This window comes from Anser cygnoides, chromosome 33, assembly GCF_040182565.1.
Source record: "Anser cygnoides isolate HZ-2024a breed goose chromosome 33, Taihu_goose_T2T_genome, whole genome shotgun sequence".
Taxonomy (NCBI): domain Eukaryota; kingdom Metazoa; phylum Chordata; class Aves; order Anseriformes; family Anatidae; genus Anser; species Anser cygnoides.
This window is the reverse complement of record NC_089905.1, coordinates 3327419-3351907: the sequence shown is the minus strand read 5'-3', so window position 1 is coordinate 3351907 and position 24489 is coordinate 3327419. Positions and strand designations below refer to the sequence as shown.

Below are 24489 nucleotides of genomic sequence, written 5' to 3'. Positions count from 1 at the left end.
GATCTGTTAAGCCTGGGACCTCCTGTCTCTGTAATGTGTTGGGGAAGAAAATAAAAGATAACCAATAGTGTTGTCTTCTTTGGAGCCTTGACTGCCCTACCCGGCCTTCTCTCGTCTATCTCCTTCTCGCTTTCTGTTGCCCTTCCTTGCTATGCTAAATAGTGTCAATTCTGACGTTCCTTTGAGTTAAAAATAAGATTATATATTTTTTTGGTGGAAGATGCTTGTGTGGCCACTATACGGAGAGAACTCTACCTATTCCTAATAATAAAGATTCAGCTTCCTAAATGCAAACATATTGCCAAATTGAAGGCTTAGTTAGAGTCAAGTAATGCTTTGGAAGAAAGGCTGAGGTGTTAGGTTTGGATCGGTACACTGTGTCTATAATTACATGCCTATATATTGGTTTGCAGGTGTGTGAAAACAAGTTTTATAAAAATAAAGATTCTCAAGAACTGACTGCTTCCCTTGTTCAACAAGAATCAAGTCCTCAGCCTGAAGGGAAGGATTCTGGAATGTCTAAGGAACCTGCAGAAGAAAGCTTGGAAAACAGAGATGAGGGAGAGGATGTCCAGCGCAGAACAAAAACCGTATCTAGGAAAGTGGACTCTCTCACGTCAGGTACGTGAAAGTCTCTTGCGCAGGCAGCTACTATCATTTTTGTCCAAACTGGTTCCCACAAGTGAAAATAAGTATAGAACTTCCTAACAGAGATTCATTGAGATAATAACTTCTAATATTTCTTTCATTTTTTCCTTGTCTTCATCCATTCTAGATGCTTTAAACATGCATATATCCAGAACATTGAAAAAAGCTTTCCTGACCAGAGAAATACTCTCCAGTTTTTAGAATTACTGATACGTTTAAGCTTCTGTTGTCAGCATATTAATCTTATCCCCAGTACTACCTGTCCATGATAGTTTTTATTTATTTTTTTGCTAGTTTTCATGTTAGCACAACTCAAAATAAGAGAATTTTGTTCTGGGCTGCGTACTTAAGCTCTTTCATGTGCTCATCATTTCCCCTTACCTGGTTGTAGTAAGCCACAAAGGTGAACAAAATTGATTGCAGAGTGCATTCTTTGAAGTACAGGGTGTATAAACTGCAGCTAGAATTACAAAGCTGCTCCCAAACTGTGCTCTCATTTACAGCATTATCCCCTAGAATCCAAAAATCTCTTTAAAATAAGCAAATTAAACTTCTGGAAGTTTTTTTTCTTACTAACAGCCAGTCTGAACTTGTATGGGTTTCTTACCAGGATCTCCCCTGGAAGGAGGAATTGTCTGTGGCAGACATATATCTTCAGAAAAAGCAGCGTTGCCTGATAATCAGGTTCAAGAAGCAGGCGTCAGTGCCGTCGTGAATACCACAAAAGACAGTCATTCTTTTATCACTGGCCCTGGATGCACACATCTACAAAAAGCTACTCAAAACCTACCTCAAGAAACCAAAGGCAGCCCTTGCACTGCAAGAAGTGTTAGTGAGGGACTAAACCAACAACATCAAGGAAATGCAAATGCTTCCCTTGGGTTGAGCAGAGATCTGCTGTTGTCTTCTCATTCTGCTACAATGAAAGGTTTAACAGGACCTAGTTCCTTTTCTGGAAACAGTTTGTATCAGACTGAAGGGCTTCACTCTGAATCAGCAGACAAGTATGCCATCTTCGGTCATTCTTCAAAGTTAAGTGCAAGAGAATTTGAAGGACCACCTTTGCCTCTGGAAGGAAAATCTGAAGCAAAGCAAGGCTGGATAACGCCAGATAGAAAGGCAGCACTGGGTAAGAGCTGCTGCTCACAGTCCCCCAATAATTGTGTTTCGGAAGCAGATGATACGAGCTGCATTGGAAGTTTTCCTGAGAACAGATTAAAGTCAAATGCAAACAACTGCTTCCAGGTGCATCAGCATTCTGAGGAGCTAGAGTATAGAGTGGTTACTGCCTCCCTGGGGCAGAAGGAAGAGGAGCAGCAACAGCAGCGAGTCACAGAAGCAACTGTGTGTGCCAAGAACAGCAAAGTCAGCTCCACAGGGGAGAAGGTTGTCCTCTGGACCAGGTATATCTGCCTTAACTGCACCTTACAACTTCAGTGCGTTCAGTGTTTGGCTTTGTTTGGCGTTCAAAGTTTGGCTTTGATATTTATAGAGTTCTTTATTTTCGTCTTTTTCTCCCATTTTCTAATGTCTTCTGCAGCTTCCCTTCTTTGAATATTCTTGCCTTGTTTCCTCTAACCACAGTCCATCATAAGTGCCATCTTGGTCTGATCGGAAGTATAGCCTGCTTGTGGCAGTGTAATCACTGTAATACTCCAGGCTAGGAAAGAAACCTATTTTCCCACAAAAAGCTTATGAGAAAAATGTAAACAGGCTAAATGTGGCTCTGCTTAGAGATGTGTCTTGTGAGTGGTGGTGGTAGTAGTAGTAAATGAACAGGTCTGCTGGACTTGTTCCATGATGAAGTTTTTAAGTTTGATCTTTAGATCTTTACTTCAGAACAAACCTCTCAGGTTTGTAGTGGTTGTAGTGTGTTAACGCTCATTTTTGACTGCTTTCATAACCATTGTACTGCCTTGTAGGGAAGCTGACAGAGTCATCCTTACCACCTGTCAGGAGAAAGGAGCCCATCTGGAAACCTTCCATGCCATCTCACAGAAATTGGGCAACAAGACCGCTAGTGAGGTAAGGGGTTGGTGTGGAAACGCTTGCATTTGCTAGAGTGAGTAGGGAAAAGGGGGTGGAAAGGAAGGAGGTGTGGGGGTTGGCTGTTGTAATAGCCTCTCAGACCTAATTTTCAATTTGAAATTTGAGGCATCAGAGGAAAATAATCCCGACTGCACAGTCACGGATTTTTTCAGATAAATTATATGATTATTTGCTGAAGAGACTGCTAATGAAGATCAAAGTTTTGGAGGAAATGACTATGCAGCGACACATTATAACCCCATTAAATGATTGGCACCATCACAGACTTCCTTTTTTTTTGAATTTTCAGTGTACCTGACTACTGAAGAGAAAGAAGCTATTGCCTGTAAAGATAGTCAAGTCTCTTTACAGATTTTTTTCGTCGTGTTTTTATTAATTAATCAGCTTCATTATGAAGAACAGCTCAGTCAGTTTAAACAACAGGTCTGATGTCTTGTCTGGTAGTAGGCCCTACTATGTGCTCAGTGAGAACAGGAGAAGTATAGGAATGTAGTAGTTTTTCCCCATCATGCTGCTGTTATTTTCAGTAGTGCGTGATTTTTAGGGATTTAAGTTGGAGGTTTCACATTAAGCCACCTTACTCACAGGAGATAGGTCAATCACTCATCATATCTAATGCTTCCATTCCTGAATTTTGCCTTTTTTTTTTTTTTAAATCTAGCCAAGGATTAGTGTCTGTTTGCTGTATGCTATCCATTCTTTTTTTTTTTTGTCTTTTTTCTGACTGTTATAAACTTTTCTGTCAGGTAACCAACACCATGTACGTTTAAGATTCTACTATAGATCAAATATGCATCATATTTTCTGTTTTTTCCCCAAAAGTATGCAATTATACCTGCATTTCTAGTGCATTTTGATCAAATGTTATGTGGCTTTCTACAGCATGTGCAAAGTGGTGGTGTTATATTATTCCAAAATCATTTGTACTGTTGACAATTTAATTTCATTTGTCTGAAAGGTCTGTAACACTGCTGTCTTCCTTCACAGCCATTTTAGTTAACCCAGTTTGAAGGGTGATTATTACTTCATCTGCTTGAAACTTGTTCCTTATTGCTGTGCCTTAGTTAACTGCAATTGTTTCCTTATTTATTAACTGATAGTTAGCTACATCTTCTTCCCCGAGTATTTAGGCTTTGCTGTCTTGAATTAAGTGCTTGCCTGTGCCTGATAGCTTTCCCTATTCATGAAGATTTTGTTTGGAAAATTCTGACTCTTTCTAAAAGGCTAACAAGCTGGTATCTTGCAGTGGAGCCAAAAAATGTAACACATGACTTGGTCCTTTTTACAACACTACCATTGTAATCTAGCCTTATATTTGGTACCAGAATTATTTCATTGATGGTACTTGGGTTGTCAGCCCTCTACTTAAATACAGGGAACCTGTCTTTCTTCCAAAGAAAACAACCCTGTGCACTTCCATTCCTCTTTCCCTTTATGATTGAGTCTTGCATAGAATGTGATTGTGCTTTTACATAACCCTGAACTTCCTAATATGAAACTTCTATTTCACACCACCTTTCAGGCCACTAATCAGCTTGAATTTCCCTTGTTTTTCAGGTATCCCACAGGTTCAGAGAACTGATGAAGCTGTTTCATACATCCTGTGATGGGAGCTCTGAAGATGAGGAGGATGCAACTAGTACTAGTAATGCAGACCAATTGTCAGATAAAGATCTGCTGCTTTCTGAGGAAGAACCTGATGACTAAGGGTTTCCTGGTTTGATAAGCTGCTGACTGCATCAGGAGAGCTGTTTGCCAGTTCGCTGCTAGACAGGTGCTGTGGATAAAGGAAAAAATGCTTTTGCAGGTACTTAATACGGCACCTTTTTTGGTTCACTTTCTTAGTAACTTCTGACAAGCAGCACTTCTCCATCTGTATCAAACTAAAGGAACAAAGAAAGCGTTAACATCCTTCAGAATCTATACAGGGTACTTCAGAAACAAAATGACAGGAGTGATGTTTGTGGACACTGACCTCTGTCTGTTACGACGACTTCAGCCATCATACCTTTGCAGAGAACATGTAAATACTGTATCATAAGATGTCTGTTTTCATGTGGAACACGATTTTTTTGTAATTTTTTCCTTTGTGTTGATTGTACATGGGAAAGTTACAGAATTCAAATTGTATTTATTGTGTGGTCTTAATCTAACATGCAAAGCACACGCGTTTGCAGAGTTTAGAAAAACAGAACACCACCAGAACAAGCAGCTTTCCTCCTTTACAACTTCAAGTAGGGGGACAACTTAAGCCAGCCTTTGTAATAGGGTGAAATTAAAAGGAAGGAGCAGAGGGGCCATCTTCAAGCACCATTTCCTTTATTTTGAAAGCAATCTTGAAGAATATTCTTCCTTCCCCTATCTCCAGTAATAAAGATGAGTCAGTCTGAATCTGTTTCATCTTCAGATTTATCATCTCCAAAACCTGTCTCATAGCATTGTGATAGAGTTCTTAGTGCCTCTACGGCCTCGTGGAAGTCAGCCTGTTCAACTCCTGCAGAGAAAAAGCTGGCCCATCGTCGAGTATTCAGCTTCTGTAGATCCTTGTATAAGCTGTAGAGGAGCGTGTGCAGAACAGACGAAGACTGCAGGGATGTTAATACAGGAATACTTTCAACAGCTGCAGGGAAAGATAGCGTTGTTTAAATACAGCGATCAAAATGTGTTTCCCTAGTCTATTCTACTTAATGATCTTCTTGATAAGCAGTTGCTTTACTTGAAGTCAGCATAGCAAAAAAATGCGCTTGCGACTCATTTTTTGCCCTGCTACCTCAGAAGTGCTTTTTAAGGAAAAAAAAATAAATAAATCAACACTTTAGCTCTGTTAGACCCTACTGCCCCTTTTTGTGTTACAAAATAAGTTTAACCACACATTACCTGCTGCAGAATAACTGGAAGGTTTGTCCAGGAGGAAGCCTTGTCTGGTCAGAAGAGGAGAAAAAAAACGGGGATATGGAGGCCGGGTCATACACGGCTGCTCAAGAACGTGGAATGTGCTGTAAAGAAGAAACTGAATAAAGTTACACAAAATGCTATCTTCCCTTTCTAGTTGGTATTCTGTAAAGAGACTTACCCACCTGAATGCCCCAGGAAACACAGCATGTAAATACTGCTGCAGAATTTGCTCAGCTGTCTCAAAAGCATCGAGTGGAGAAGTAGGCTGCTTTCCTGGACAGCTGCTACAAAGAAAAATTCATGGTTTTTTTTTGGGGGGGGGGGGGGGGAGGGCTTGAATGAAGATGGTGATGATTTAGCTGCTCTTCAGTTGTTTCGCTATTAAACTAGCAGCATAAGATCGCTAGCTTGTCTTAATTCAAGTCACACTCCTAATGGAAAGACAGTCATTTTGTAAAAACTTGTGTCAGAAGTTGCCAGAGTTCTGAAGGAAAAGGGTAGTGCAAATGTTGATTACCTGATGTGACCTTCTTTGCAAATTCCTCTTAGCACAACAGACTGAGCAAAACAGCAGCTGACGTTTTGCTCCCTACATGAAGACAGCAGCTTCCAGGGCAGGTCCTGCTGGTATGTGTGTAAAACATCTGGAAGCGAGTGGCCATACACAGCAGGAAAGGGAACTGAAGCCCATGCAGCTGCAACCTGTGAGTTGGAGAGGGGGGTGACAACTCATGGTCTGTAATACGCTCCCCATGCTTCCGACACAGGCCTCTGTCCTATAAAGAAGGTGCTTACATTGCTGCATGTACGTGAAGTAGAATAACACCAGCTCTTGTTTACAGCAGTAGTTCAGGTAGAGCTGAAAGAGTTAAAGGGTGCTGTTCTCTAAGCCCTTACCTTTCTCCCAGAAAAATTAAGTGTTTCAGCAAGGTGCATCATAGAGCCCCGAGAGGAACAGAGTCGGTAAGGAACAGTAAGGGTATCAAGTGCTGCTGCCAAAATTGCACTGCTGTGGTAGTTAAGTGACGCCTATGGAGGACACAAATGGAACTGTTACAGGACAAGTTAAACTCTTTTGTTCCTTAAAAATATGTACAAAAAGCAATTAACTTAAACATGGCCTATATAAAAAAAACAACAGTATGCTAAACAATTATTTAAGATTTTGGGTAAGTGTCAGCTGTTGGCTAACAACTGATCTGTTACTTGTTTTCTTGTCAGCAGCTTTTTAGTGCCTGGACAGGGCTTGAGGTGCATACCCTCATACCCTGCACCTCTAGAATACCTACACTGTTAAGATCATGTTCTGTTCAGTTGATTAAACTGTAACGGAATGAAGTATTGTTCATACCTCAAGCAGGCTATTGACTTAGAACTAGCTTTGCATGTATTTAATATACTTCAGAAATCTAGTTTCAGCTGTAACAGACTGACACTTAATTAAAAGTTAACAGTAATAATGCAAATAATAACATGGAACAGGAGCTAAGACCGAGCGATACAATAAAAAGGGAGAAACAGCTTATTAGCCAGTATTTTTTTTCAGTGCAGAAACTAAAAATAGTACACTAACTGAAAGCATCCAAAAAGAGAAACTCATTAATCTTTTTAAAAGTTAAAAAAAAAAAAAAAAAAAGGGGGAATAGTAGGTCAGCAGATGGGTCTATTGACAGGGAAAAAATAATTTCTGCTTACTAGAGCACCATTATAAAATACACAACTAAAATATGTAGCTGCAGAAAATATTTTGAGTGTCAAGTCTTAAAAAATGCTGTAAACTACGAAAGAAAGCATTTTTTTAGGTAAACTGCTACACAGTACATACATCATAGTTTATGTAGGGAAATGTAATGGGAGGTTGTGGCTTGAGTCCTAGACTCCCATTGAGCGACATTGGGCAAAACAGCGAGCTGTGACTGGAGAGGTGTACAATTCCTAGGGCTGTGTTCATCAGCCTGTAAAAGTTCTTCTGAGAATCCTGGGGAGAAAAATCCAACAAATGTGTTCTTAAAGATGCAAACGAGATCATTTAATTCAGATTGGGCATGATAGCTTTACATATTCTTGTTTTTTTTTCAGTTACTTACCCCCATGTTATGCATGACTGGAGTCAAGCCCCAGGTCAGGATTCCTTTTCCTGAATACTCATCGTAGAGCAGTTCTGTCACCTTGGCACCAACTCCAGAGAACCCACTGTGTAGGTCACAGAGGACTTGAAATCCCTGTGTAAAACAAGAGACATGACATGAGTTTCTGTTCAATCTTAAAAGAAGTTTGTTTAAAAAGAAAGGGGGGGGAGGTTGGACTGAGCTATCAAACCTGCAGATAATCACACTCTTCGACATAGAAGTGCAACCGATCTTCCAGCTCCTCTACACAGCCATGCTCTTGCAGGAGCCTTTCACCTTGTCCAAAGGCTTCTAGACGACCAGACTCCCTAAAAAGTAGAAAAAGCTCTTATTCTACTCTCTCTTAATGTTCCCCTGAAGACAAAATTAAGATCCTGTTCTGGATAACAAATTCTGAACTAAATGGCTGTTGCCTGTTAGCCTTCTGCTAAGACCTACCCGTTGTGATTGTACTGCTGGATGACGTAGATGCTCCGGGGATGCAGCTGCACATTGAGGTAATCGGACCAGACCTGCATGCTGCTACCTGAGTAAACATCCTGGGAAACATCGAGCTGCACAGGGGCAGAAGATGCATCTGGAAAGAGAGCAGTATGAAGAGCCAACATCTTTTCCACTCTGAATATCCCCTTGATAGGAAAGGCAAATGGGGAAAAAAGCTTCCCCTGAAGTTGTGTGGTACAGTTGCTCAACCTGTTTGCTTCTTTAAGCAAATAAATGCTTCTTTAAGCAAAGAAATGCTATTCTGTAACTTTTCCTCTTGTGCCCTTGTATTAGTTCACAGACAAACCATCTACCATCAGTCTGCAGTCACGAGGGCTGCTCTGCCTTTCCAGAATTCTTTGATCTTCAGCAAGGAAACCAAAACCATCAGGACTGAACAAACCAGGTAAGACAAAAACATAACATACAGAAAGCACATGCACACCTTGACGAGAAGTGCCGAAGCTGCCCTTTCCATCAGAACAAGCATCTCCCTAAAGAAAAAGCCCAGGGAAGGTGGTTACGGGACGCTTTGCCTCTTCTTTTCGTGGACGTACAGGACAAAGCCCAACGTGTGGACACCAGACCGCGGACAGGCCTGTAGCCCCTCTGTGGGGAGGAGAAGCTGAGAGCTGGGGCTGCTCAGCCACGAGGAGGCAGCTCCGAGGGATCCCATCCACGTCCATCAATCGCTGCCGGGAGGCGCGGAGAGCAGCAGGCTCCTGCCAGCGGTGTCCAGCAGAGCCTCCACGTCGTGCCGAGGCTCTGCCGGGGCACCGGGAAGCACGGCCCGGCCGGGCAGGTGACGGAGCCCCGGCACGGGTACCCAGCGAGCGCGGAGCCCCGAGAGACCCTGGAGATCTCCGAGCGCCACCCAGACGCGGTGCTGGGCGCCCTGCTCTGCACCAGGGACGGGACCCGGAGGCGCCGCGCCGCGCCCGGGGAAACCGAGGCGAGGCCCCCGGCGCAGCCCCTGCCTCCGGCCCCGCTCCTCCCTCCCTCACCGTCCGCTGCCCGCGGTCCCGCGGCGAGGCGCCTCCGGCCGCCGGCTGCTCCACGTAGCTCGCCACGTCCCCGCGCCTGCAACGCAAAGCGGCGGCGGCTGCCGGCTGCCCCTCGGCGGCCCCGCACCGCCCCCGCCGCCGCTACTCACCAGGCCGCCGGAGCCTCCGGGCAGGCGGCGCCGCGCCCCAGCGAGCCCACGCCGCCTGCAAGAGGGGAGCAGCGGGGAGCGGGGTGGCCCCGCCGCGCCCCGGCCTCCCTCCGGCCCTCCCTCACCCCGTGCCGGCCCTCCCGGCGCTACCTTTCAGCTCCAGCGCGATGAGGCGCGGCGTGCGGCTCTCCTCCCGGCCGCCCGCGGCCCTCAGCAGGGCCCCGCTGCCGAGCTCGGCGGAGCCGCGCGGCGCCGCGGCCTGCGGGGGACGGCGAGCGGGTGAGCGCCGGGCCCCCTCCCGGTCCTTCCCGGTCCCCCCCCCCCGTCCTCCTCCCGCCGCCCACCTGCAGCCCCCACCAGTGGGAGCCCACGCAGCCCGCGTAGGGGCCCAGCTGCAGCGTCACCGCCTCCCCCGCCGCCATCGCCCCGCCGGGCCGCGGAACCGGAGGCGCGTCACGGCGCGGGCCCCCCTCCAGCCACCGACACCGAGAGCGACAGCGGGAGCGGCTCCGCCCTTTATTGATGGCGCTACAGCGGCCCCGCCAGGCGCTCCAGCTGCTGCGGGTTGGAGCCGCTCAGGAAGCGCAGCTCCTCCTTGCCGGCCTCCGTGCGCGCTGCAAGACAAGAGGGACGAGAAGGGGCGCTGAGGCTGCGGCTCCGCGGCCGGCCCCGACCCTCGGCATCCCCCCCCGGCCCGCCTCTGCCCGGCCCTCGGCCGGCTCAGGCCGCACCTTGCTCGTGCTGAAGCCATTTCCGATGGAGGTAGTAGTGGTAGCAGCTCTCAAATTCCCGCTGGCTGTAGTTGGGAACTAGGACAGGGACAAAAGGATCCAAAGCGTCGAATCCTTCCTGGAAGGGAAAGGGAAGCCTGAGAGTGCCAAAAGGAAGGCTGCCGACAGTCAGGAGCACACGGGCACAGCTTCGTGGCACTGGTGGAGCTGTCTGCAAGGGGCAAGCTCACACAGAATTAAGCAAAGGAAACTAACGATGCGCGTGATCTGAAGATGATTAAAGAAAGCCTGCAATCTTTGGACCTGAATACAGTTCCAAAACAAGGATTTCTGTTTGTTTTCTAATGTGAAAGAAAGGGAAGAAAAAAAAAAAAAAGACAACTCACCTTTCCTAGTAACTCATGGGGCAAATATGCAGAACTTGGTTTGAATAGAGAGCCAGTCTGGCTAAGCGTTGTCACAATAGCACCTCCATTCTAAAAGAGATGTAGATTACAGCATATTTTACCTGCAAACTTTGCATTTGTGAAATAGTTACAGATTCTAAACAAGTGAGGTCCTTTCTTCCCTGTTCTCACAGTTACTTCAATTCCAAAATTCTGTGTAATGGACCCAATATAATGCTCCTAAGTATGTTAATCGTGGCTATTCCAAGTATACATGCAGCACAGGAAAGAGAGCTGGTGTTTAAGTGTTGGCACTGAAACATGAATGGCATTTATGAGTAAGAATGACACCTGAAACATCGAAGAGACTTTTAAAAGAAATTCTCTGTATACATTTAAATCTGAAGACTACCTGAGAGATTAACATGCAAGGGACTGAAAAAGCAGCAGAAGGAATTAACCTCCTACAGCACGAAGTTTAACAGTTTCTAGAAACTAAAAGTTCTCATTAGTTCAACAAAATCATAAAACAAAATGTTATTAAGAGTTTTTAAAAACTGCTACCTCAGGAAGTGTGAGTCAAACTGGAGTTTGGCATTCAAGAAAATCATCACTACACATTTAAGCTGTTCTTATACTCTGGTACACACAGCTGCTGCTGGCCGATGTCAGAAACATTGATGAGATACTAACCCTAAACAGTCGCATTGTGCTTATGCTCCTCTTCACTGAAGAAATAGCACGATGTTAGTTTGCAGCTTTACACTTACCAGCACGTAGCTTTAATTGCTGCAAATAAGGCACCCGAAGGTAAAGAACAAGACTCACCCAGTTATTCATCATCATCTTCCTTAGGTTGTACACTAGTGTCAGCTCCTCTGGAGAAACCTAATGAAAATTGTCTGGTATGACTTTTTTTTTTTTTTGCCAGTAGTTTTCATCCAAGAAATAAATTCTTCTCCCCCCACTTTAAACTAGAGTGGAAATCTCTCGTGTGCATCATTTAGGTGCATTTTTTTCCTTTGCTTTTACTTAGCACTATTCAGCCCTGGTAATGTTACATGGAGAAGTGCCCAAACCTTTCCTACCAAAACACTATGTATACATCCCTTCTTCTTATTGAGAGAACTTTCTTCAGCAAAAAATGTGTAAAGAACAGCATGTATTCTGCAGGTCCCTCTGAGCTAGCAAAGCCAAACATGCATTTTACTATAGGCGACAAGCCAAATGTGTACCTTACTACGTATAAGAAGTTCTACAGTAGGGATTACTCTTGAACTTCAAACAATACACCCTCCCCTGCTCTCCCTTGCAGTACAGCTATATACACAGAAATTTCATCGGAGCAAATCACTTCTTACAGGGCTTTTGTCTTCTTTTTTTAACGTAGTCCTTCCCCAGAGCGCGTTGACGCCATCCACTGCCACAAGAACTCTAAACGAACCAAGATGACATTGCTGCTTTATCTCTTTCAGCACCACCCCTACAGCATCGCTGGCACTCCTCACTCGAGCTAAACCCTTAGAGTAGGAAAAGAAACATAACTCAGGTTGTTCTCGTCAATAGATGATGTTGGCAGCTCTGGGCACTATCTGTCCTTCCTAAGTGGTAAGGAAGATGTAACAACAGTCAAGTCTGTTCTTTCCTTTCAAAGGAGCAACCTGGTGTCATAGTAAACAACGTAGGAACTTGAAAGTTCTGATTTTTGCTTCTATTCAAGTTGGGTCTACATATCCCTTTAGAGATCCATCGCAACTTCCATTATGGTTTTTATAGTGACCTTGTTGATAGGAAAATGCCTTCCGCTTCCTAGAATACTGTTTGTAAGTTGTTTTTTTTAGAAGCAGTATTGTTTTACAAATGCAATGATGAAATTTTCTAATAAAAGGCAAGACAAAGCCAGAAATGGTTGTTACTCCTTACCTGTTCTACCACTTCACCCAGTGGTCTGCCCTGCTCCGTACTTTCTCGTTTGCCCCATACATATTTTTGTTGTGTTTTTATCTGTGTAAGAGAAGAATTAAATCAGGAATGAGGGAGCACAGAGGTAGCTTCGCAGCTCTGGATGGCAAGATTCCTGCTTCTTTTCTGGCATTAAAGTCTAGTGCAGAATCTGTGCAAAGAATTCAGCTCAAATAGCCATCCCCAGAGGGGGATTTATAGTACTTCTTTCTCTACAAAAAATTGCATTCTAGTGATGGGTAGGGTTTGTATGCAATATGAGTGCATGCATTAATACATGAAGCATTTCTCAAAAATGTGCAAGTCTAGATTTCACGTCCAGGTCTTCAAAGACTGGAAGCACATGCACATGTAGTTCCTGAGAAACAATCCTGTGGATAGTTCTTAGCTACTAACCAAGACAACTCTACAAACCTCTTTTAGAAAGTGCTCATTTGAGGTTTTGAAATTCTTGAGCCAGGAAGATGCTTGCAAAGGCTGATCAAGCCGCTCCTTTTTATAGGAAGACTGCATAAGCTCCTTGCAGTTTTTCACCCAGAGATGAGCTGTAAGCAAAAGAAAACAGTTGCCATTTTTAGTTACAATAATTGTATAAATTGGATGGAAGGGTCTCTCTCTCTTATCCTTATTCTGCTACATAGAAAGAATATGCTGAAGTCTAGGTAGACTACTTCAATAGCCTTTCCCTCATGCACCAGGTAGGTCACCTGGTCGTAGAAGGAGATGAGGTTGCTCAGGCAGGACTTGCCTTTCATGAATGCATGCTGACTGGGCCTGATACCCTACTTGTCTTGCACATGCTGTGTTATTGCATTCAAAATGACCTGTTCCATCACCTCTCCTGGCACCGAGGTCAGGCTGACAGGCCTGTAGTTCCCCAGGTCCTCCTTAGAACCCTTCTTCTAGATGAACGCCACATTATGTTCCACTTTATTTTGTTGATGTTTTTTTTTGTGTGCTTAGTAAACCTTCTCCACTACAGAAAAACAAAGATAATTTGCACTGGCCTACCCTGCAGCTTTCTCTTGAAGCAGCATATTCCAGATAGGCAAGTGTATTTGATGTAGTTACAGACAGCATCAGTGGTCTTACCATCTGGGATGTGCAGCACCAGCCAGCCTTGCCTCGCGCAGTAGTGAACCACATGGCACAGGGTCATGGTTTTCCCTGTTCCTCTCTCACCATCTCCAACACAGTCTATCAAGGAAAGTCTCCAACAAAACGCTAATGAGCATTAGTTGACTGTTAATTGATAGCCATTCCCTCAGCTGTGCTGATACCACTGTTTGTGGACCTTAAGTCAGACTTGTACACATTTATTTGTGCCACAGACAAGCTTCAGGAACTCCTCAGAGGAGTTTTTGCTGACAACAGGCATGGTAGAACCACCCCCTGAAGACTAAACCACGGTACTCAGCAGTAATCAAATGTGTGTGATCTCGTCACGTGTGTAATCTCACCTGCTTGTGTTTAACTTGCATTCTACTATCAAGTAAGTGATAAAAGATACAGATCACATATCTGACAGCTGGGTGGGCAAAGTTGGAGTTTTTCAGGTAAGTGAAAAGTTCTAAAGCTGGTTTTCGCACCATCAGGCAGGCTTCATTGAAGGTCTTCACCTGAAAAAAGGAACAGAACATGAATAAGAAGCCACATGCCAGCACACAACAGCTGTTCCTAGCATGACTCCGTCTCTGATACTGTCAACGGTCCTTCCCGGATGGTTCCAGCAGAAGGAAAACTCCATTATGCCTTGGTTCATCGTGACATTTCTGCTGTTGCTCTATACAACCATCTCTAATATATTCAGAAGGGCCGTTCTAAGTTCCACATCAAACTTCTATGGTAGTTCTAACCAGTCTGCACTCTGGTCTCTCAATCTCCCAGACTAGAACAGAACAAATTTGTAAAGAGGTGATTTTACCAGAAACACAGCAATTTACACTGAGGTTCTTCTGTAATCTCAGGCTGAAAAAACAGCCAACTACTTTCAAATATAAAACCTAAACAATACTTCTGTATTTCTCAGTGTTCCCAAGCCTTGGATAAATAGTTGTAATACTTCATCAAGCCTGTTATCAAACAGCCAAGCATCTAAGATGTTAAAGAATGTTATCTTTTCATTTCCCGTCTTTTCTGTAATATTAAAAATGTTTCTTACAGACCCAAGCCTTGAATATTGCAAGCTACCAAGCTGTAGTAGTAGACACGCTCTCCCTACTGTGTTATCTTAAGCCTAACAACAGGCACATTGAGAAATTAAGAGGTTCCAACTGCAGTCTGAATTGGGAAAATGCTGAGTGTAGGAAAGCTAGTGAGTGCAAGACTAAAAGTGGTTAGTGCTTCAATAGCGTCAATGAATCAAGATCTGACCACCTAGAATTGCTAACTTGGATAAGAAATCTGTTCCTAAAGTCAGTCAGTCTATGTTACGTGTTTACAAAGCCTGATCCAGTCATGGCACGATCAGTCTCACAACAGAAATCAAGAAGCAAGACGTCTGTCGCTGGTAAGATTATTTCTTGAGCTACCCCATTTCATACAGAAACGTAATTGTGGAAAAATATTTCTGTAATTCATTATGCATTCAAAAGTTACAGGTGAAAAACATTGGAAGGAATGTTGCCTAAGGTAGAATCCACGTGTTCTTCTGCCACTGTTTTGGTTAGACTGACTTGTATCTTTGAGATGTAGAAAATGCTGCTGAGGACCAGGAATAATTGCATTCTTGCATATTTTTTTCAGCTGAATAATCAGCACACCTACCACTCTGTCTTATTCCAACAGAAAAGCATGGCAGTTGATAGATCGGTTCTTCCCTAGTACCAGTCCACTCCCTACAAATCTACTTTAAGACAAAAGTACCTGCTGCTGGAAACGGTAGGGCAGTCCATGTGGAAAAACAGCTTTCACCTCCTCAAGAGGAATGCTATAGTGGCGACCCTCGTGGTGTTCTGTGTGGTTGGCCTGGGAAGGTAAATTGCAAACTGTAAGGCTCCAGATAGTCTGATTAGATAGTCTGACCTCTTCTGCACCCAGAAGGCTTGGGAGGGAACGCTCAATCAAAACGAGTAGATGCTTACGGAGAGTCAGAAGAACTTGAATATTAAAGCAAGGCAGAAATAGTATCAGAAAATTACTGGCAGATGCTTAGGAACAGTCTAAAGTATATCCTACCAGGCAAGAAACAGATTACTTCAACTTGTGTATGAGCCATTGTTTTGTGGGCACCCGCAGCCCTGTGCTTTATGAATTTATGTAATCTTTTATTAGTCCGCTTGTACTTCTGATCACCGCAATACCCGAACAGTAATGTGGTTGCCCTCTGAGTTGTCTGCTAGATTCAAGTGTACTTCAGGTCTGCAACTAGATAATTTCACTAAGTATCTGTTACTTGATTAAGGAGCGTGTATCTCCATTTGACACAGACTAGCAGCAGCTGTGTTTTTGCATGGCAGCGTTATCTATGGACTGGAATAGACGGGCAGTACTCCAGAGATCATTTTTATTCTCATTTTCATCACTGACCCACTGCGTAACTTCAGGCAAATTCCTTCACTCTTCAGCTCCTACACCTGCAAAGTGGGTCAGTATCTTTATCATCATGTTTAGTCACTTTGAGTTTTGCTAATGGAAAGGTATATAAATGCTAAGTCTTATTAAAAATTTAGTTTTTGTCTGGCCTTCTTAATCCATTTTTAATGGGTCTTTACTGTGCACAAGTATGACTGCACTTAGAACTATCGGGTTTGCTGATGAAGCAAGCCAGCGGAGCTGATCCGCTGCAACATGCGATCTGCAATACAGCAAGTCTGAGGAATGCTGATCTGATAAATTAGTAAGCAATGGTGGATGTCGCCAAACATCAGCACGTGAAGCCAGAATGCCAAAGCCAGTTGCCTGGCAACATAAATTGTAGGTACAGGACAGTGGAGACAATTCTTGCCATCTGGACTCTCCTGTGCAATCTATAGAGACGCTCCGACCACATGAGCAAGATCATCTGCATGCTGCTGTTTCCATAGAGACCCCAGAGGAATCAGTATTGAAAGACTCCAATTACAGAGGCAGCAGAAAAGCATCTCAAAGGCTTATTCCATTCCTTTATCCCACTTCATTTTGTGCTCGAGATGAAGACTGGAGAGCTATCCTGTGCTGAAGTCATCTGGGGTGTATTTTTTATCCCCCTCCATAGGCAATTTGGGGAGGTTAGTCAGGGAAGGATAACCTTGGAGTTGAAATTAATGGTGTCTGATGACAAGCTAAAACTGTATATTGCAGAGCCTCAGATGTGGCTATTTCATCTACGCAACTATAGAGAAGGAATCAATACTTGTTCCCAGGAGCTTTGAGGCAGAGGACCGGCCCTGTATTGTTTTAAACTGCACAGCCATTGCCTGTTTTCCTTTGGGCTGGGCATCATGGTCTAGGTACCTGTTACTAGGTCTCTGTGCTGCTTTCCCTGATGCTTACCAGAACAACACAGCCCCGGTAAGCACTCCTGGCTCCGTCACATCCACAGACTGTTGGGATGTACATACCTGCTGTTTGACAATAACAATCCTGGCAGTTACTCACCGGGTCAGTCTCGTTGGTATAGAAAACTGCTCTTGGTCTTTCTGCTGGGATTTGGACATCCTGGCTGAGGACAGAACTTAAGCAATCTTTGGCTGCTGTATGGAGAGCATATCCGTGGTCCAACTACAGAAAGAAAAATGCAATCAGACAACCAACTTCTCAGCAGTCAAAGACTGGTAGCAGTGAAAACCAGACAGGAGTTTGTTTTGTGCACCCACTGCATGCACATTGTGATAGGCTCTAGGTAACACGCAACACAGGGCAGAAGTCTCTGCAATCAGAAGACAAATTCACGATTAGAGTGTAAACTCGTCATGAAAAAAACAAGCGCTTTAAAACCACATTTCATATTTAGATGCCTGCTTCTAAACTGTTTCCGTTCACTTAGGTCATCTAATGAGCCAAATCCTGCACCAAAACGAGTTATCCCCTTTGAGGTTGCTTAAGAGCACACGTACAGCCATTGGGGCCTTATTGCTGGGAAGTTCCCATAGTGTTTCTGCCTACACTGATGAACAGTAGCTACTACCTTGAAAATTCAAGCTGTCTGGTAATCCATAATCACCTCAATTATTGAGGGATTAGCACAGCGCTGCCCACTATTTGATATTTATAATTACATTCCCTGCACTGATTTTCCTAACTGTGTCCCCGCATACAGACTCTTTCATTATAATACAGATGTGGCTGAGAAACTGAAACAGCCAGCTAAGCTGATTAATTCTTTTCTCCATAGACAGACTCCTGAAGCATGCCCATAAAGCCCAGCCAGAACAGGTAAGAGCGAGCAGTAGAAGGACAAGCATTTTATTATGTTACAGTGCAAGAAAATATGAAAAAAACAGATTCATCAATGAATAAAAAATGCTTATATTCCAGCGGCTGTGACCAAAGCAACCAAAACTGAAAGCTACCCTCCATATTACTGACTGGAACAGTTGCAGGCCCCAAGTATAAACAGAGCAAGTATTTTCCTATTTTGTCTGTGTGCGTAGTTGAGAGTAGTCCTAAACTCAAGTTTAGAGACAGGAACAGCTGTTGCAGTTCTACGCAGCATGATGCAATTCTGCTGTCACCCGAGTTTTCCTCAGGGGGTCATCTGAGAGCCACAAAGGCTCAGAAGAAAGTGTGATGTCGGATTACCCCACATCCCCCTTTAAGTACACAATGGACTCTTCAATCAGCATTTCAGCACATTATTTAAAAAAAAAAAAAGGGGGGGGGGAAGGAAGGAGTTAACAGTCTTGCACTCAATACTGTGTACCTATATAACGAACAGCGGCGGTGTAAATATGGAAGAACAATAAATATTGATTTTTATCATCACATTTTAATACCATCTTCTCTTGTTCCCACAGTGTTCTTTTCCTCCTTAAATTCAAATGATCAGTTAGGATATCTTATTTGGCTATTCTAAAGTGACTTAATTTACAGCCTGGAGCAAGACACTAAGGTGCTAATTTAATACATGAATAAGTACAATGCGCAACTATTGTCACCCATTCACCCAGAACATTTCACCCCTAGGTCATTCTTAGCCTAGAATTTCAGGCTCTCTCATTTTCTTTGAGCATTTTATGCTCCCGCCTCCTCAAATCACAAGTGGATGTCTTAGGGCCGTGTGTTCTGCTCGTTTAAGAGAAAAGACAAGGTTACTGCACTGTGGGCATCTTCTACCTGGAGTACCACACAAAGCCTTTGCGGTACAAAAGCCCGTTACTAGGAAGTCCTGTGAAAGGAGTAGGAGACAGCATGGTAAGACAGGATGCAAGCGTGAGAGGGACTTTGTCATGAAGTCCAGATCTCTGTTCTCACAGCCAGATATGCAGAATTTCTATTTTTTATCAGCAGAACAGACCCCATCTTTACATTACAGAGTCTTGGAAAGATACCGTTTTAGAATATCACTTGTTTGCCCCTTAGCATGACATCTTCCTCATAATCACTACATAGCCTTCCAGTGGTTTGGAACTTTTCCACGGTGGACTTGAGATCATGCTGGGCTGTAGACGCAGCTTCTAAGTACATGCAGACATGAAATCCTTCCTAAGTCTTCAAAGTGCTACCAAACCAAGGTAAGATCCTAGAGTGAGAGAATTCCACGCTACTAACAGTTATCTGGATTTCAGAGACACAGACTTGCATTTTGTGAATTACTGTGTTTCCCTTTACAAAATTCATGCAAAGAATCACAGAATCATCTAGGTTGGAAGAGACCTCCAAGATCACCTAGTCCAACCTCTGACCTAACACTAACAAGTCCTCCACTAAACCATATCACTAAGGGCTACGTCTAAACGTCTCTTAAAGACCTCCAGGGATGGTGACTCAACCACTTCCCTGGGCAGCCTATTCCAATGCCTAACAATCCTTTCAGTAAAGAAGTTCTTCCTAATATCCAACCTAAACCTCCCCGGTGCAACTTTAGCCCATTCCCCCTCGTCCTGTCACCAGGCACAGGGAGAACTCGCTACAGCCTCCTTTAAGGTACCTGTAGAGAGCGATGAGGTCGCCCCTGAGCCTCCTCTTCTCCAGGCTGAACAATCCCAGCTCCCTCAGCCGCTCCTCGTAAGACTTGTTCTCCAGACCCCTCACCAGCTTGGTCGCCCTTCTCTGGACTCACTCAAGCACCTCCATGTCCTTCTTGTAGCGAGGGGCCCAAAACTGAACACAGCACTCGAGGTGCGGCCTCACCAGAGCCGAGTACAGGGGGACAATCACTTCCCTAGCCCTGCTGGCCACACTGCTGCTTATGCAAGCCAGGATGCTGTTGGCCTTCTTGGCCACCTGAGCACACTGCTGGCTCATATTCAGCCGACTGTCAACCAGTACTCCCAGGTCCTTCTCGGCCAGGCAGCTTTCCAGCCACTCATCTCCCAGCCTGTAGCTCTGCTTGGGGTTGTTACGCCCCAGATGCAGGACCCGGCACTTGGCCTTGTTGAACTTCATACGGTTGGCCTCAGCCCATCGGTCCAGCCTATCCAGATCCTCCTGCAGAGCCTTCCTGCCCTCGAGCAGATCGACACACGCACCTAACTTGGTGTCGTCTGCAAACTTACTGAGGGTGCATTCAATCCCCTCATCCAGCTCATCGATAAAGATATTGAAGAGGACTGGCCCCAGCACTGAGCCCTGGGGGACTCCACTAGTGACTGGCCTCCAACTGGATTTGGCTCCATTCACCACAACTCTTTGGGCCCGGCTACCCAGCCAGTTTCCAACCCAGCAAAGCGTACGCCAGTCCAAGCCAAGAGCAGCCAGTTTCTCGAGGACAATACTGTGGGAAACGGTGTCAAAAGCCTTACTGAAATTGAGGTAGACCACATCCACAGCCTTTCCCTCATCCACCAAGCACGTCACTTTGTCACAGAAGGAGATCAGGTTCGTCAAGCAGGACCTGCCCTTCATAAACCCATGCTGACTGGGCCTGATCGCCTGCTTGCCCTGTAAGTGCCGCATGATGACACTCAAGATAATCTGCTCCATGAGCTTCTCTGGCACTGAGGTCAAACTAACAGGCCTATAGTTCCCCGGGTCTACCCTCCGGCCCTTCTTGTAGATGGGCGTCACGTTTGCTAGCCACCAGGCGACTGGGACCTCCCCTGATAGCCAGGACTGCTGATAAATGATGGAAAGCGGCTTGGCCAGCTCTTCCGCCAGTTCTCTCAGCACCCTTGGGTGGATCCCACCTGGCCCCATCGACTTGTGTACATCCAAGTGATGTAGCAGGTCGCCAACCATTTCCTTGTGGATTATGAGGGCCACATCCTGCTCCTCATCCCCTTCCACCAGCTCAGGCTGCTGGTTATCTAGAGAACAACTGGTCTTGCCACTAAAGAGTGAGGCCAAGAAGGCATTAAGCACCTCAGCCTTTTCCTCATCTCTTGTAACTAAGTTTCCCCTCCGCATCCAGTAAAGGATGGAGATTCTCCTTAGTCCTCCTTTTTGTGTTAATGTATTTATAAAAACATTTTCTGTTGTCTTTAACAGCAGTAGCCAGATTGAGCTCCAGATGAGCTTTGGCCTTTCTAATTTTGTCCTTACACATCCTTATAATCCTTCTGAGTGGCCTGCCCTCTTTTCCAAAGATCATAAACCCTCTTTTTTTTTCCTAAGCTCTAGCCACAGCTCTCTGTTCAGCCAGGCTGGTCTTCTTCTGTGCCAGCTCCTCTTTGGGCATGTGGGGACAGACCACTCTTGAGCCTTTAAGATCTCCTTCTTGAGGACTGCCCAGCCTTCCTGGACTCCTCTGCCCTTCAGAACCACCTCCCAAGGGACTCTGCCAACCAGTGTCCTGAACAGCTCAAAGTCTGCCCTCCGGAAGTCTAAGACAGCGGTCTTACTGGCCCCCCTCCTGACTTCGCCAGAAATAGAGAACTCTACCATTCCGTGGTCACTCTGCCCAAGACAGCTCCCGACCACCACACCTCCCACCAGTCCTTCTCTGTTTGTGAACAGAGGGTCCAGCGGGGCACCTCCCCTGGTAGGCTCACTAACCAGCTGTGTCAGGAATCTATCTTCCACACTCTCCAGAAACCTCCTAGACTGCTTCCTCTGAGCTGTACTGCATGTCCAGGATATGTCTGGGAAGTTGAAGTCCCCCACGAGGACAAGAGCTGACGATTTCACAACTTCTGCCAGCTGCCTGTAGAATTCCTCATCCGTCTCCTCATCCTGGTTTGGCAGTCTGTAACAGACCCCCACCAGGATGCTTGCCTTGTTGGCCTTAGGCATAGGCACATCTGGATAAAACAAGGCTACAGAAGAGTACCTTTGAATGACCTAAAATATCACTTTTAATGCATCATATATTCTGACTTTCTGGAGTAGCAAGCAACACATCACTTGGTCCCTTCTCCTGAACAGAGGACAGTGCTTAACACTGATCCCCTCGCTTTACACAGAATGACAGAAACACGTGCATACACCTTTCTGGCTCACTGTAGGTCTGCATAGCAAATCTTAACATGCATGCAAAGCTCTCACATTGTCGTGTCATCTTTTAACACAGCTTATTCTAACAACACAGAGTGGACTTTATAGTAAGTTTCCATCTGCAAAAGGACAGTAGTTTAACTCAAATCCCTGAAATGGCAGCAAACTATCACGTGGTACATGGAGATTAATCATAAAGTCATGTGCCATAAGGTGGAGCTGTTCCTGCATGATGCTACATATAAGTCTCTAGAAAAGACTGCTGATTTCATACAGGCTGCCATGATAAACCCCGTACTGTAACAACCAGGATCTCGTCTCCGGAAGCAAGGACTTTAACAGTCTTCCTCTTCAACGGGTGCATAATCACTACGTACTAATGAAAAAACATTTCAAAGACAACAGAAAACTAAACAACTGAAATTCTTTACCTTTAGGAAGTCACTCCAGATATGCAACATCAATTCATTATGCTACATATAATACAAGGAAGCTTTACTAATAACATAGTGTTGCTGCAGTGTTGTGACAGAGCTAACATTCCTACACCCACCTGAAGCACTAAGCCATCTTTGGCTTTGTGAAAGAGCCACACACAGCCTTTGTGAAAGATTGGTTCTTCTGTACCAAGAGAAAGGGCTTCTTCCTTTACATTTTCCAGCAGTGCAGAGCAAGTAGGTTCTCTGTTTTCTGGGATACGCTTGTATCAAAGATATAGACTCTTCAGCATTCTGGACATTTCAGGATGCTAGACTCAGTCGTTTAACAACCATCTCACTTGAGCCAACTGCCCAGACTCACTGACACACTTGCTGTCCCACACGTTTACAGGAATGGAGAGAAAAGTAGAAATAACACTCAGTGGTCTCTCTCCGTAATGGGAGCTTGCACGACCAGTTTATAAGAGACACCACTTTTTATAGTTGTAGACTGTTGTTCCAGGTCACAGGACAGCTGAAGTATTGGAAGCAGCATCATACTGCCACAAGACTTACCTTCAGAGGATGGCAGACAAGACCTTTCAGACTTCTCAGCATTTTTCCTGCAGAGACAGAAGTGAATTTTCCATTGTTTTGATTATTTTGATTAATGTATCTTAGCCTGGGGGAGAATCACTCCTGCCCAAAGAGGTTAAAGTCCAAGCACACAAATAATTCACACAAGCTCTCAGATTGCTCTACAGAAATACAGCTGACTATTAGTCAGCATAATTTGCCTATCTGAAAAAATATTCCATTAGTTATGTTGCCATTTTGGAAAAGCATTTGGGGAGAAAAACAAGCAACTTATTTGATAAGCAAAGATCTTTCATTCTTCTCATGAGGAAGACAGATTCTTTTCCTGGGGATGGGCATTTATTTTGACTGCAGCTGTTAGAAATGTAACAGCAAGGGCTACACAGCGAATATTTTGAAGAAACTGAAATAAGGAAGAGATTGAAAGTGCTTCTATGCTTTCAGCTTCAGCATAACCACGTATCAGTATCTACTGCTCAGACATCTTTGGTTATGACAGGAGGAAAAAAAATACACTCGAGCAATTGTGATGCAACAGAGGCAAAAACGTAAGTAAATTAGTTAAATCGCCTCCGTTAGCATTCAAGGCCTTCTCCATCCACTTTCTTAGAAGAAAGTGACAATACCCTAACGAGATGCTGTAAGAATCCTTGGTTGTGGTGAGACACATGGTACAGTCAAAGCAAGATAATTACTCTGTAATTCCTTAGGAGGAATTTGTGTCTTTGTGGAACTCATGGTTAACTGCAGCGCTAACGCTAAGCACGTTGAAGCTGCTCGGACTGTACAGAACAATGCTTACAGCTGTGAGCACACGGGACAAGAAAATAACCTCCCACTGAAGGATGGGAGTTTTGTAAGGACGCTTTGCATTCTTTCACCTACTGCACAATACACATTTGAAGACCAAGCTCCAGTTTTTCTGCTTCGGGAATAAGGGAAGCGATGAGCCCACAGGGCCTTTCAGGTCATTTTACCTTGCTGTGCACGTCCGGCGGGCAGGGGGGAAGAAACTCAGTCCGTCAGGGGAACGGCTCCCGTTTGTTTCCAGCCCCAGCTGCGACGATAACAAAGAGCAGGGTGAAGCCCCGTTTCCTCAGACACGGCTCGCAAGGCTCAAGCACGGCCAGGTGCGCTGGTCCCTGTTTGTTCGGGGCATCCCCGCCGCCCTGACAGAACTCCGCAAGCACAGAGCGCGCCGTAAGGGCTCCTCTGGGAAGTCTGGCGCTCCTTCAGAGCGGGGCGGCAGGGAAAGAGGAGATTAAAACCGCTCCTGCCCCCCGCCCCCCGCCCCCGCACTCACCTCAGGCGCCAGGCTCCACGGCGAGGCAAGGCCGCGGCCCGCGCGAGCCCGCTACGGGTCCCCGCGAGGCCCAAAGGCGGCGCGGGGCGGGCTCGGCCCGGGCCGGCCCCACCCGGGGGGCACGGCCGCGGATCCCGGCACCGCCCCCCCCGGGGCGAGGAGCTGGGGGCGGGGCCACCCCGGGGTGTGGCCGCGGGCGGGGGCGTGGCCTGGCGCGCGGG

The 24489-nt window shown here is 45.2% G+C and overlaps 3 protein-coding genes across 7 annotated transcripts in view; 1 reads left to right on the top strand and 2 right to left on the bottom strand.

Moving 5' to 3' along the window:
- Nucleotides 1-5732, top strand: part of LOC106048526 (GON-4-like protein) — a 30514-nt gene extending 24782 nt beyond the window's left edge. Inside the window, exons 28-31 of the mRNA XM_013200469.3 lie at nt 414-621; nt 1259-2051; nt 2571-2673; nt 4255-5732. Coding sequence (XP_013055923.3) covers nt 414-621; nt 1259-2051; nt 2571-2673; nt 4255-4404 — 1254 coding nt within the window. The 3' untranslated portion in view covers nt 4405-5732. The remainder of the gene's footprint in view (nt 1-413; nt 622-1258; nt 2052-2570; nt 2674-4254) is intronic.
- On the bottom strand, nt 5000-9835 carry MSTO1 (misato mitochondrial distribution and morphology regulator 1). Of its 3 annotated transcripts, none has more exons than XM_066985903.1 (14): nt 9702-9835; nt 9508-9616; nt 9358-9412; nt 9209-9284; nt 8650-8698; nt 8160-8298; nt 7912-8029; nt 7680-7814; nt 7418-7570; nt 6490-6621; nt 6110-6294; nt 5775-5876; nt 5575-5693; nt 5000-5317 (listed from the first exon to the last, which is right to left on the bottom strand). In XM_066985903.1, the coding sequence occupies exons 1-14, from the start codon at nt 9777-9779 to the stop codon at nt 5079-5081; spliced, it is 1689 nt and encodes a 562-aa protein (XP_066842004.1). In that variant the 5' UTR covers nt 9780-9835; the 3' UTR covers nt 5000-5078. The 3 variants fall into 3 exon arrangements, with proteins under 3 accessions (XP_066842004.1, XP_066842005.1, XP_047905126.2); XM_066985904.1 differs by having other exon boundaries at nt 5775-5873; XM_048049169.2 differs by lacking the exons at nt 9209-9284; nt 9358-9412; nt 9508-9616 and having other exon boundaries at nt 9702-9821.
- A 19-nt stretch (nt 9836-9854) lies between these two features.
- On the bottom strand, nt 9855-24420 carry DAP3 (death associated protein 3). Of its 3 annotated transcripts, XM_048049172.2 has the most exons (14): nt 24269-24418; nt 23943-24022; nt 22945-22991; nt 17015-17137; nt 15302-15403; nt 13947-14055; nt 13529-13621; nt 12851-12981; nt 12398-12478; nt 11836-11994; nt 11303-11362; nt 10475-10564; nt 10089-10206; nt 9855-9971 (listed from the first exon to the last, which is right to left on the bottom strand). In XM_048049172.2, exons 3-14 carry the CDS (start codon nt 22984-22986, stop codon nt 9886-9888), a joined length of 1194 nt encoding a protein of 397 aa, XP_047905129.1. In that variant the 5' UTR covers nt 22987-22991; nt 23943-24022; nt 24269-24418; the 3' UTR covers nt 9855-9885. The 3 variants fall into 3 exon arrangements, with proteins under 3 accessions (XP_047905129.1, XP_066842009.1, XP_066842008.1); XM_066985908.1 differs by lacking the exon at nt 11836-11994 and having other exon boundaries at nt 24269-24420; XM_066985907.1 differs by lacking the exon at nt 15302-15403 and having other exon boundaries at nt 24269-24419.
- Nucleotides 24421-24489: the final 69 nt, after the last annotated feature.

Bases quoted from the DNA above. Each gene is read 5' to 3' on its own strand.
- MSTO1 (XM_066985903.1), bottom strand. From the start codon at position 9,779: ATGGCGGCGGGGGAGGCGGTGACGCTGCAGCTGGGCCCCTACGCGGGC. The intron at 6,295-6,489 runs GTAAGGGCTTAG...TCCAACTCACAG, and splicing joins TTAATTTTTCTGGGAGAAAG to GTTGCAGCTGCATGGGCTTC. The intron at 5,694-5,774 runs GTGGGTAAGTCT...TCTTCTTTACAG, and splicing joins GTGTTTCCTGGGGCATTCAG to CACATTCCACGTTCTTGAGC.
- DAP3 (XM_048049172.2), bottom strand. From the start codon at position 22,986: ATGCTGAGAAGTCTGAAAGGTCTTGTCTGCCATCCTCTGAAG. The intron at 13,622-13,946 runs GTATCTTTTATC...ACTGTGTTGGAG, and splicing joins AGCTGTCAGATATGTGATCT to ATGGTGAGAGAGGAACAGGG. The intron at 11,995-12,397 runs GTAAGGAGTAAC...TCCTACTCTAAG, and splicing joins TGGGTGAAGTGGTAGAACAG to GGTTTAGCTCGAGTGAGGAG.